General features: G+C 41.2%; 1 protein-coding gene across 4 annotated transcripts in view; it reads left to right on the forward strand.

Annotated features, from left to right (window-relative positions):
* The window catches only part of CPEB3 (cytoplasmic polyadenylation element binding protein 3), a 151935-nt gene that overhangs the window by 73753 nt on the left and 64413 nt on the right, over positions 1–13769 (forward strand). For all 4 annotated transcript variants that reach the window (XR_015878963.1, XM_088476919.1, XM_088476918.1 and 1 more), the window contains one exon: positions 7200–7256. Coding sequence is in view for 3 of the 4 variants with exons in the window: in XM_088476919.1 (XP_088333045.1) it covers positions 7200–7256 (57 nt within the window). In the remaining variant the exon portion in view is untranslated. The remainder of the gene's footprint in view (positions 1–7199; positions 7257–13769) is intronic.

Genomic DNA, 13769 nt, shown 5'->3' on the forward strand with positions numbered 1-13769 from the left:
GTAAGGGGCCCATTTATCTATGAGTTTTATCATACGCAATGATTTTTAAATCTCGCTCTGTATGATAAATGGTGCTCCAGCCAGTCAGCTCCCAACTGTCATCTGTTTGAAAAAATGACAGTTGGGGGCTGATTGGCTGGAGCACCATTTATCATACACAGTTTTAAAAACTCATTACTTATTATAAAACTTGGTTTATAAATAGGCCCCGAAAGTGGTTATCTGTGTTTTTATGTAATGATTAATTTTTCTGAATTCAGAATGGCAGAGTTTTTTTGTGTTGCCATGGATTTTATATTTATATCTGAATTTAACACGAACGAGCGTAAAATAACATTGTGTTTTGAACAGCTGTTCTTGATTATTTACTCTTCCTTTAAAAACCTTTAAAAGTACATTTACTAAAGGATGATTTCATCCAAAACTCAACCCCTCCTCCCGCCTCCTTGAAACTGCATCCATGCAAATTACTTACCCCGTGGCTGGTCATTCAGGCTCTCTGACGTGAATCCCACTGCAGCTCCCCTCGCCCGTCTATGCTCCCGTCGGCAGTATATTGTGGGTGGACATCATTAACTAACAATGGGACAGGGAGATTGCAGTATATATCACTGGTGCAGTAACCTCTCCCAAACAGGGACAGGGAGATTGCAGTATATATCACTGGTGCAGTAACCTCTCCCAAACAGGGACAGGGAGATTGCAGTATATATCACTGGTGCAGTAACCTCTCCCAAACAGGGACAGGGAGATTGCAGTATATATCACTGGTGCAGTAACTCCTCTAAGGTGATGACACACTGACGATAAAATATAGTTTTGTGTGTAATCACCTTGCTTCTATTCCTTTACCAGTGTAGATAGTATGCCTGTCTCTACACATCTGTCTTCAGGCATGGGGAGGGGAACACTGGAGGGAGTTTCGTTTCTAAACTGCGTCATCCAAAATGCTTAAGTTGTGCCCCCAAAGGAGCACTCTTGCGAGTAAACCATTTTCACAATGCCAGCTGTGGATCCATCGATCCCTCGACCATGCCGCCGGTAGTGTCCACCTAGACGGCAATGTGCTTTTTTGTGTTTGCGTTCTCTACAGCCTGCGGCGAGTATAGACAAAGCCGCCTTATTTGGGCGATGTTCAATAAAATATTTTCTTTATTCTCCATATTCTATTCATTTCTATATATTTTTTTTTTTCCATTGCCACCTCTTATGCTAATGAATGAACAAAGATGAATAGTTGGCTTTTTTGCTTTTTTTCCACACTGAATCATTAAGGAAAAGTAGATTTGTATACTAAATGAAGACCTTTACCAATATCTATTTTCTTAATAGAACACAGGAAAATGGCATAATCAGGACAGGAAGGATATTTCTATATCTTTTATATAAAGACTTTTTTTTTTTTTGTTTTAAATAGAATATAGTGTCCCATTATATCATTGCTCCATCAATAGATCACTAGTTTCTGTTGCCAAGCAACATATCCCATATACAACAGCCCATGAGAATATATACACATCCTAGGGGAAAATTATAAATAATGTTCAAACTCTTAAGTTGAAATGGTTGTGAAATGAAAGATGATTGGTTATTTCTTGCGATGTCCCTGCTTAATTAACCGATGCTTGCTACACTAGAATAACATATCCTTGCTACATAGCTATGCTGACTAATGGGAAATAGCCTAGTGATTTCTATCCTGCATCCAGCTCTAAAGGAAGAACTTTATTTAAGCACTGAAAACAAATATGTTTATCAAGTAAATCTCTCCAGGGTTGGGTAAGGTATTTCCCTTAGGATGTTTGCCTGCAATTCTACTGATATAAGGTAATTCCTCCTTGCATCCTTGTAGTTTTAACACTAGAGGGAGATTTTTTTTTTTATTATTTAATAACATGACTATCGGCTATTTTAAATTTGATGTAACATTATGAGAGTCAAGGGTTTTGTTTGCGTGGAACCTTTGCCATTAGAGCGATTTTCTGTTCATATAATGTTTGGTCCCCTTGAAGAACCAAGGACCGCGTGTTGGTTTTGATGGTGAAAGTACAGTGACTAGGCTGTAACTTGTGAATAATATGTTATGCTGCAAGTTGTTGTACTCTGCGAAAGTCCGTTCTCTTAGCAGTCTGGACAATGTCGTAAAATGATGGCTGTAAACACAACTTGTTTAAGTAGTCGAAAAACCTTTTAGAGAGGATTACAATATTAGAAGCCTTCATTGTTGTTTGACTTGTAAGACGCCACACATTCTGCTATGGCGGAGAGACTGCTTTATAAACCGGGCACAATACAACATGAGCATAAAAGTAGAGCAAGTACATACGAGAACAGTAAATTTGTGCAAATTTAAACCTAAACGGAACAAGTAGAATGGAGATGCAGACTTGAGACCACGAGGTGGAGAGGGCCCTGCTTGTGATTGCATACAGTTTAGAGGGATGGGCAAAGTTGATGAAATACAAGGGAATGGGATCAGAGTGGCATCAGTAGGCAGAGAAAGTAGGGAGAGCTGTCCTGGGTGGGGGTGGGATAGACCAAAGTGAAGTGGTGGTTTTTGTGAGTGCACTTGAATTATTAAAGGTTGGGTGATAGTCTGGTAAGTAAGTGAAGGGAATTCCGTAAGTGGGGGACAGCAGGGGGAGATTTGCTGGAGGTGGGAATGAGGTGGTAACCAGAGAGGAGAGATGCAGAGCAATCTGCTCCCTAACTGGCATTTTTCAAAAACATGCTGTAAACTCAGTTATGAGCTGATAGGATGCCACTTTGGGGGTCATTCAGACCCGTTCGCGAACGCAGGGAGCTCCGTCGTGCGCATGTGCGAGACCCGGCGAGCGACTGGCTCTCCATCGCTCCGGGTCTCGCACCAAAGGGGGCGTGCTGTCGATGTTGATTGACAGCACGCCCCCTTTGGTGGGCGTGCCTGCCAGACGGAGGCGTTCCCATGGGAACACCTACCGTCTGAAGCCGGCCCCACTGACATCACTAGTGATGTCAGTGGGAGTGATTTTGGCTCTGATAGAGCCAAAATCACTCCAGGGCTTGCGGCAGCGAGACCCTACCGCAATGTTTTGGTAGGTGGAGGTGACAAGATTGCGCAAGGAAAATATGCATGTCATGTGGTGTATCTCTACACTCCTATCTGGTTATGTAACACCAGAGATTGCCTTTATAATAGTCTGTACTATCACATCCTTTCTCATTACACTAATGGAGAGACTGCTATGACAGCTCTAATACTGTCAGGAAGCAGTGCTTTCGCTAGCCACACAAAAGATGGCGATCCCAGGGGAGGCACCCACACTCTTCAGTTAGGTGGGAGGAAAACTTTCCGCTCTGAAGTCATCCTAATCACTTGAAGCCAGGTGCAGAGCATTTCTGTGAATGGGGCTGTCTGTGACGTAATATACACATTACGGAGACTCTTTGCTTTTCAACAGGCTGCACGTTCTCTCTGGGGTGAAAAGGAAAACCTATGTTTTAAAGTACTTTAAACAATAACATTACATTATAAATAAACCTTATTTACTAAAAAAAATTCACAGGCAGACCTGTTACTGTGAAATAGAATCTAGCACAGTTAATAAAGCTTTATGTTCATATTCTCAGCTGCTTGCTTCACCTGTGTCCTTCTCGCCTGCCATCTCCTTGCTAAGTCTAGCAATCGGGCAAAATTAAGCCTACTTTTTTTCATAAATGGTATTTATGGTCTATAACATACAGTAAAGCACATGGGCATGTTTTGCGTAATGAGCCGTATTTGACTTTGTTATCATCTACTGCTTTAAAAGTGGGAGTTAACGTTTTGTCTCCCGGTCCTGCAAAATTAAAACGCCATCTGTACACTCTTATAGAACAGTGCCCCCATTGGATACTTACTGTAAATAATGGTCCATTACTTGCCAAATAATCTTTTATTGCAAAGGATCTCTGGTTTGATTCACCATAGATTTTATGCTCTTCCATTTGTCACCATAAATGGATTAATGATCTTTATCGTTTAAATGGTCTGCATGGTAGTAATACCAAGGAGTATGTGGGATGTGTTGGAAGCATGATCTAGAGTCTAGACAAAGGTGGAATTCCAGTTTTTTAAAAACCACATTTACCTCTTCTTTTTTTTTTTTTTTCAATAATTATTTTTAACTTGCTTTATAAACTGATCTGACATATTGACAAGAAACCATTGTTTCTCTGGTTGTAATATAGAGTGTGGTCTTTGTTTTATTTTTTTTGTATTGCTTTGAAAATTAATTGGTCCATTTTTTTACAACTGCATTTAAACATATCCTGAAGTTTGGCCAGCGTTTAGTCAAAACCATGCATAGGAACTATGGAATCCTTATATTGCTCAATGGAGGCTAACGTGCCACATTCACCTTTCTGGGGTAGAAAGCAGCAGCATTGTTTCAGCAAAGGGAAAATAAAACTAAGTAATTAGCTGTATTCGTGGCTGATCAGTTCTATTTCAGCAAATGGGCAAGGCGCATTGGATGTAAGCAAATGTATTCCACTATTTTTAAATATCTAATCCTCACTAGTGATGACCACTCAATGAGCACCTTTCTATAAGAAACACACCAATCTGTAACAGATATTGATAGGTAAGCTTGTAAAGGAATTTTTAAAAAGTAAAAACGAGCACAAATATACTGCAATAATATTTATTGGGTTAAACAAGACAGTATAATATCCGAAATCAATGGTCCATGGGATAGTCTTTCACAGAAATATGGCAGCTTTCAGTGAGTATATATTTCTAAAGTCCAGACGTAATCCAAAGCAGATCTGCTTTCCCTTGCAGAAAAGGGTGACCTCAGGATTTGGTGGTTGGGCAATCCGATCCAGCCGGATTGGAGGGTGTGACCTGACATGTCATATTAAGAATGTTAAATAGGAGGACTGAGAATTTTTTGAAGTATTTCCTAAATTAACAGAACTGTTCTGAGCTTCCTGGAAAGCCATGTAGTACAACAAATGTTTTTCAGATTTAGTTATAACTGAAGCCTCCATTCAACATACCGGATGATAACAGCAGTTCAGCATTTGAGGTCTGTCCTCCCTGTTGAGTGTTTGAAGTTCAAATTCTAGGATTGTTTGCTCTCCAATTTTCTTGGCTATAAAAAAAAAAAAAGTTTAACTCTTCAGCTCCAAAACCTTCATAGTTTCTTTGGAGTTTGTGTATGAATTAAAGCATTTTCATGTGTTGAAGGAAAGATGCACCTAACTTGCCTTGTTTGATATGTTGTGCATTCTGCAACCACATCCTAAGGTGGACATAGATGAGGTGCCCATGACAGCTCTTGGTCCCGGGACAGTCCTCTCCTCACCACTGTCAGCGGCCACTTTGCAATAACTGATTGAAGAAGGGTTCTTGGGGCGACTGTGATCCTGCACCTCTTCCTAACATTAGTATTTTGGAGGGTGTGACCGTTCTAGAGGAGTAGAGCAGGATAGGTAGAGGATATATTCTCCTGTACCTCTGTCTCGATTTGTCCTCAGTGAGCGTTCAGAGATTGCAGTTGGGGGGGGTGGGGGGGCGCGGGAGGATTTTCATTGTATAAGTATGATCGTAGGAACCCAAAAATAGCGGCATGGCATACTAACTGGCTAATCTACTCAGGGGGCCCAGTATTTTAAGCATACTTTGGAATGACCCAAAAATTGGATGTTTTTTGGGAGGGATTTTCCCATAATTCAGCCCTTGACTGTCTTCCTGTGTATACGTGTAATCACTGAATGCACTCGCAGGCCCCCATGTCATTCAGCTGCTCTTCCTGACATTAGTGTTGTGGGGGTTGACCGTGCTCGAGGAGAGCAGGATAGGTTAAGGATATATTCTCCTGTACCTCTGTCTCGATTTGTCCTGAGTTCAGAGATTAATTGTATAAGTATGGCCGTAGGAACCACAAAATGGCGGCATGGCATGCTAACTGGCTAATCTACACCGGGGACTCTGTATTTTAAGCATACCTTGGAATAACCAAAACATTTATTTATTTTTTTTGGAGCATTCCCGTAATTCAGCCCTTGACTGTTTTCCTGAGTGTACGTTTAATCACCGAATGCACTTGTAGCCCCCCATGTCATCCAGCTGCTCTTCCTGAGACCAGATCTGTTCTCTTTGGCCATCCGTGTGTATAGCATAGAGGCTATCATATCATCCCTTCTGAAGAGGACATGTGAATAGCGATCAATCAGCTTCTAACCATCATTTAGCTAGTACATTCTATAAAGTGATAACTAGAATCTGATTAGTTACTATGGGTAACGCTTCCATTTGTCCTTTTGAGAATGTTTAATAAAACTCACCCTAATTAATTAGTAAGTGATCCAGTCACAAGGGGCGAGTAACAGGCTTTGGTCAAGACGCAACGCACAGAGGCCCTGATTCAGAGCCGGACGCTCTGACAGAGCGCTCGCTCTGAACCAGGGCTGTCCCTGTTCCTTTTTGGAGCGGCCTCCTGGCCCCTCGCGTAGCTGTGGGTGACCACCCATAGCTATAGCGAGCGGCCAAAATGATGGTCGCGATGGTCTGCGGTAGGGTCTCGCTGCCGCAAGCCCAGGAGTGCTTTTGGCTCTATCAGAGCCAAAAGCACTCCCACTGACATCATTAGTGATGTCAGTGGGGCCGGCTCCAGATGGTAGGTGTTCCCATGGGAACGCCTCTGTCTGGGCAGCCACGCCCCCGGCATGCCCACCAAAGGGGGCGTGCTGTCAATCATCATCGACAGCACACCCCCTTTAGTGCGAGACCCTTAACGACGGCTTGGCCGTCGTTATTCGGGTCTCGCGCATGCGCACGACTGAGGCGCTTCCGTCGTGGGCATGCGCACTTTGGCACCATCGACCCGCTTGCGAGCACTCAGCGCTCTCGAGTGGGTCAGAATCAGGCCCAGAGACTATTGTCTCGAGGAGGTGTATCAAACCTTCTAAAAGGACAAGTGAAGAAGTTGTCCATCTGATTGGTTGCTACGGGAAACTTCTCCTCTTGTCTTTTTTTTTTGACAATTTGATACATTTCCCCATCAGTGAAGTAATTGGTAGATTACATTGTCATGAATAATTGTACACCACAGACAGTGGCTTGTTTGTAGGCTCTATGTGGATTGTGTAATTTCACTGGTTTGAATTGTAAAATGTTCTTCTGACTGTGTGTATAACTGGGAAAATAATATTTTGTGTTCTATCTTTCACAGCTCGAATGGGGATAAGTTTCCATCATCCAGTAACTGATAACATAATGGCACTTAACAGTAAGTTTCTGAATATTTTTCTATTTAGTATCTACAGTTTACCACTTAAAGTATGTACACACACACCGATTTTTGAACGATTTAACTATAACAACGTCGTTATCGTTAAATCGTCTATAAAATCGTTTCTTTTTAAGGTGAACGATAATCGTTCATGTGCGTTCACGTTTGTAGTTCATCGTCCATTCTGACTGTCCAACAAAAGATTTTCGTTGAGAAAATCGTTCATGTTGTACAGAATGAACGATGTCCATTCACTGTGTGCATGATTAAAAAATCGTTCATCGTTCATGAAAATCGTTCACAAATTAATTCATTAATTTAGTAACGAACGATTTTTATAAAAGATTTTCGTTCACTTTTTCAAGGGAAAAACTAAACGAAAATTGTTGACGAAAATCGTTTGCTACTAAAATAGTTATGTTAAATGTAAAGCTGCATATACACGTGACATGCAGAAATGCAAAATAATTTTTACAGGGTGTATTTGTTTAAAAAGTTTTAAAGTCATTACAGGGGGCATAATAATATTTTTTTTCTAGTCTTTCTTTGCCGATAAGTTGCACTCTGGGAGGAGAGGGAGAGTCTAACCGCACGGGACCTATTCAGCTGTTTTGCGCGACCAGCTGGAATGGTGCACTTATCGCGGATTTCTACTCACACCGTCCCGAGTTGGGTTAATTGGCTGCTGCCAAAATTGCCCATAGTATGCAGTTATGTGTATTGGGAAACTTAGGTTGAGATTTATCAAACCTTCTAAAGAGGACAAGAGGAGGTGTTACCCATATTTGTTTGTCTATTATTTATGTAATTTTAACTCTTTCTCATTATATTAACACTTATTGATTTATCTTTACACATCTATACTTTACACTTCACTATCACCTTTTTTCCCTTTTTCGTGTGATGCCCTGGGGATGGTCCTTGGCTGGATTCCTTTGGGGTTCCCTGCGCCTCGGACGTGAACCCCATAATGTTAGGGACGCCAGTATAGAGGAGCCTTGACGCTGGCCTGGAGCTTATTCATATATTTACAAATGTATTTAACAAATACCTATGAATTTCTATTATTATGTAGGATTCAAGTATTTTTGTTGGTATTGCTGCAGTGTGCTGCAGGGCAACAGATCCAATTGTAATATGTCAATGACACACTATAAAATGATTGGATTGGTTGCTATAATACATGCACATGTCCTCTCGGGGGGAATTCAATTCCTGTCAATGATGTGGGGGGGGGAGGAGCAGTTTCAGATCAGCACATCACAAGTTTTCCCTAGTAACCTATAGGGTTGGGGGGGGGGGAAACTTCCAATGTTGGCACTACAATAAGTGCCCACTATCTGAGCAGCTGGCACCACTTCCACACAGTGAAATTCCCCCTCCCCCCCCCCTTAGCGTGTAAACTCCAATGGGACAGAGACATGAATGACTCAGATTTTATTTAAAGCGCTTCGTATTATGGTTATGTCTTGGGAAAGAGTTATTCCTTTTGATGAATTGCTTCCACAGTTGGCATTGCCAAGCTCGCTGTTCTTCATCGCGAGTAGACAATAAAATAGATTAATTTCCTGATTCTGTCAAAAGTTAAGTGAATTTTAATATGAAATTACTTATTATAATTAAATATTTAATCACTTCTCGAGGGTTAGGATCAGTTTGTCTCATCTGTATGAGTTAATTGGATCCTAATCAGTGTAAATTATATCCTCAATCACCCTATAAAACCGTTGGCTTCTTTGCTCGCTTACCATGCAGATATCCCATTTGATCAGATAGTGCTAGATTACAGGGGTTCTCAACCACGTTCCTTAAGGAACACTAGCAGTCCAGGTTTTAAGGATAGCCATACTTGAGCACAGGTGACTTAATTAGTAAGCATGCCTACAGTTCTCCGATCAGCCCCCCCCCTCCCATACGCTTACTGCCTGTCAATCACTCTGCGATGGCTCTGCGTGGTCTCCATGACCACGGTGGTGCCTTTGCGCACTGCGATGCATACGCAGTATGCAACAGTCGTCCGACTGCGAGCGCTGTTGCACTGGCGATCCTTAATGAATCAGGCCCCAGTGTGCTAGAATGGTTGTATTAATTGGCATTAGGTGAAACGGAATACCATACTTCTCCGACATGCCATGAAAAATATGTGCTGAAGGAGGATCAATCTTTACGTTTGATATAAAGTTTAGATCTAGATTGGCACAACACACCATATTTGAAGTTTTATGCCGATCGACTCTCACATTCCAGAATTGTTCAACAATATAATTTGGAAAAAGGATAATTGATCTCTGTGCTTTGCAGGCTCATAATAAAGCCTGTGTGTACATAGCCTGAAGGATCAATCATGCGGATGTGTTACACCTATCCGGCCCACATTCCTCCACACTGTTACATTGATCCCTATTGGTACAAGTGCGATCATCCCCTTTGAAGACTACAGTAACACATAAAAAAGGGACTAAATCCTTCTGGCTTATTTGGAGTTCTGATGAATAAAATAAAATAAAAAATAAAAAACATTTAAACCGTGTTCGAAAAAGAGAGTCTCGAATGTAGATTTAAATTTGAAAATTTGTTCTGATGTACTTTAGGCATTGTTCTTTTTGACATTTTGATTTCTTTTGTATGGTTTAAGTTTTGTCACAGAACATTTATTATTATGTAGGCAGAGCGACTTCCTTATTCTTTTTTAGCACAATTGATGTTCCACTTAAGGGATGCAAGACGTGCTCTGCGTGCCTTTGAAGTCTTATCGTAATAATTCAGCACTCTGAATTTTCACAATTTTCTCTGTTGGCTGGTTTATTGTGATAAGCCCCAGCTACAGATTTTCTTTTTTTTCTCCTAGCCCCTAGGACAGCTCCGGTTTTTTGTTCTTTATTTTATCTTTATATAACATGCCTTTCACAGGTCGTCTTCTTTTAAAAGTAACCTGCTCCAAAAAAGATCTCAAATTATATTACAGCACGTTTTTATATTGCAGTATTTAGCTTGTTTTTATATTACAGTATTTAGCTTGTTTTTATATTACAGTATTTAGCTGTATGGATGTATGTTGTTTTTTTTTAAATGCCGTATGTAGTTGGAAGCTTTTTATAGTCTTTCTGCAGATAAAATTAATTTTTTTTCATCCACACACTGTAAATTTGGTGATGGATTAATAGAAGTGTCCTGCGCCTTTTTAGACGTTCATAACCAGCTTTACTCTTAAACATCCCTGCAGGCTGTAGAATTGTAGATAACTGCATTTAACTGTAATATTTTATAGTTCATTGCATTGACTTTATATTGAACAGGAGCATCTTGCCTGTGGAATCTGTATAGTTTGGTGATTAAAACCCCCACCTCTTTGTTTCATTAAGCAGAGTTGATGGTGCCATTGACAATTTGTAAAATGAATTGATAATTTTTGCGGTGGTCAGAATTGCGGCGCCTGCGGGTTAGGGTTAGGCACTAGGGGGAGGGGAGAGGGAGGTTAGGTTTAGGCAAAAGGATGGGGTGAGAGATGGAGGGTTAGAATAATGACCGACAACTGTCTGTGTCCTAACCCTGTTGGGATTCTGACTGCCAGGATGCTGAAAGCCGCCATCCCGAACGCCGCCATCCCGTACCCAACCCACTTATTTAGCGCACACCTATTCCACAGCGTATTATAGAGGATATTTTAGTGTCCCTGTCCCAGTAGAGCTTGCAATCTTTGTATCCTACCACATGCACATACACACAACGGGTTAATTTATTTGTTGGGAGCCAATTAGCCTATTTTTGGGCTGTAGGAGGAAATCTGAATACTCGGAGGAAACCCACGCAAGCACAGGAAGAATACACAAACTCCACACAGTTAGGGCCATGGTGGGTATCGAAACCCAAGACCTCAATGTTGTGAGGCAGTAATGCTAACCACTACACAGTCTGTGCTGCCACGTGGATTTGGGCTATATGCCTTTTATATAATGAATTGACAATTATAGATAACAATTGTTCTTTGTCCTCCGATTTGATTTGTTGTTTGGATAAAATTATATTATTATAGCATTTAGGAGCTAATTGGTCAAATTTAGGCTCCACTGAAGGTATGTGTGCATTGGCAAGATCCTTACTCTGATCTAGCCCTGCAAATGTCCTAATGAAGATCTGCCAAATATTTAAGTGATGTCCTTATCATAAAACCTTAGCTGTCAGATGTGTATAAGTTTACCAAGCATGTTGTTGTTTGTTTATTTTTTAATTAAGGTTTACTGGTTGAGGAGACCGAAAACCAAGTTTGTCTCCCGCTATTGTTGAACTGCGAGAACTGGTACAACAGTTTGTGTCTGTTACTCAACCGCTAGAGAGGCTTTGCCTGCCTAAGCGAATTAGGCGGGTGCGGATCTCTGTGGGATGATATTTATTAAGCCGGTTTATGAATTTATTTACACAGTCTTCCTCTTGTGAACGACAGGGATACACAAGAACTTAGTGTCGTTCCAAAAAGTGGATGATATTAAACACTTGCCCTGCCCAAGGTCTAAGCTGGCACAAGGGGCGCTGAATGTTCTTGCAAATGTGGCCATGAGAGCACCTTTTTTTTTTTTTCTCTAACTTTAATAAAGTATTAATCATTTAGTATATAGTGTAATTAGACAAACTCATCAGAGATTTGTTGACCTGTCACTGTACACTGTGCACTTTTAGACCGAGTTCCCACTGGTGTTTGTTTGGCATTTCAAAACGCAAGTTAAGCTGCCAATGAAACTGCATGTAAAACGCATTGGTGATGTAGTTTTTTTTTTTTTTTTTTAACTTATGTTTACTTATATTATCCTGCAATGGGTTTGAACCTTCATACATTAAATTAGGAAAACCAAAACTCTCCTGAATGAGGTTGGGCATGGGGATCATGGTTTTCATTTTAGACCCGTTTTTGTGTGGTGTTCTAGCATTACACATGCTGTAGTGTCCTCGGTGTGTATGAAGCATAGCTGTGCTTGCTGAGTAATTCTATGTGGGTGTGCGCATTAATGAGCCCTGCTCAGTGCTATTATTGATTCCAAATGTGGAATCCGTTTTTGGTTTTCATGATTAGCAGAACTTTTAAAGATCGTAAAGTTGACACTTCGTAGCATAAATGTTTTCTGATGCTAAAACACATTGATAATTACCCTATACGTCATGTTCTAACCATGTTTTGCTTTCTTTGCTGTTCAGTGTACAAGTTTTATTAAGTCTTGGTGAGCTCTTTTGTTTCTGTTTTAGAAGTAGTAACAAATGTTGTTCCTACAGTATTTTTGCTTTCAGCAGAGCGGTTCCTGGTAAGATTGTAACAGACCGATGTCTAGTTCAGGGTTTCTCAGCACATGTTCTGAGGGCCACCTTATAGATGCACAAGTGACTATGGTGCCTATGTATCAAGCTGACTTTTATATAAAATAATGCAGAAACTGCATAATTTTATGTATCGATCCTGTGTACTAATAGCACAATGTAGGAGATTTCACAGAAATCTCCGGTAAAGTGCACTTCAGATTGCAGTCCCGATTATTATTATCATCAATGGGGACTACAATCTAACCCCTATGTACTAAACTCCAAAAAGTGAAGCTTTTGGGAGTTTAGCACGGTAGTTTCCACCATCTTCAGATGTTGTAAACTACTGTTTGTCTATGGGGGCTCCTGTGGCAGAGAAGAGATCTTTCGATCTCTCCCCCGCAGCCCCTGGCCCGGCCCCGGAAGCTGACGCTTTGCGCATGCGCAATGTCAGCTTCCCCAGAGGATATCTTTCACTTTGTTGGAAGACTTCTCCTAAAAGTCGGGGATATAACCTGTGGGGACAACTGTTACCACAACCGCTGTCCCTGCAAGTTCCCGGTAGTACATAGCCCGGGATATTTTTTATTAAAAATTAAAATATCCCCGGCGAGTTGGACCGTTAATAATCACAGCAGTACCACGATTATTAATACATAGACCCCCTAAGTCACAATTGTAGAGCCGGTTCTGGATATTTGTTTCCCTTCTTTACTGCAGAGCTCCATGGTGCAATTTGTAAGAAATAATTTAGTATTCTTAAAGGGGATTCTTCAGAGAAAATAACTTTACCCCAGTCCTCAGCAGTCCAATTCCTGTACCTTTTGCAGAATATCAGTCTGTCCCTGCTGTTTTTCCTGGAGACAAGTGGCTTCCTTGCTGCCCTTCTTGACACCAGGCCAAACTCCAAAAGTCTTCTCCTCATTGTCCGTGAAGATGCTCTCACACCTGCCTGCTGCCATTCCTGAGCAAGCTCTGCACTGGTGGTGCCCCGTTCCCGCAGCTGAATCAACTTTAGGAGACAGTACTGGAGCTTGCTGGACGTTCTTGGGCGCCGTGAAGCCGCCTTCACATCTATTTAACTGCTCTCCTTGAAGTTCTTGATGATCCGATGATTTAGGTGCAATCTTACTAGCAGCAATATCCTTGCCTGTGAAGCCCTTTTTGTGCAAATCAGTGATGACTGCGCGTGTTTCCTTGCAGGTAACCATGGTTAACAGAGGA

This window comes from Taudactylus pleione, unplaced genomic scaffold, assembly GCF_031769625.1.
Source record: "Taudactylus pleione unplaced genomic scaffold, aTauple2 ptg000198l, whole genome shotgun sequence".
Classification (NCBI taxonomy): domain Eukaryota; kingdom Metazoa; phylum Chordata; class Amphibia; order Anura; family Myobatrachidae; genus Taudactylus; species Taudactylus pleione.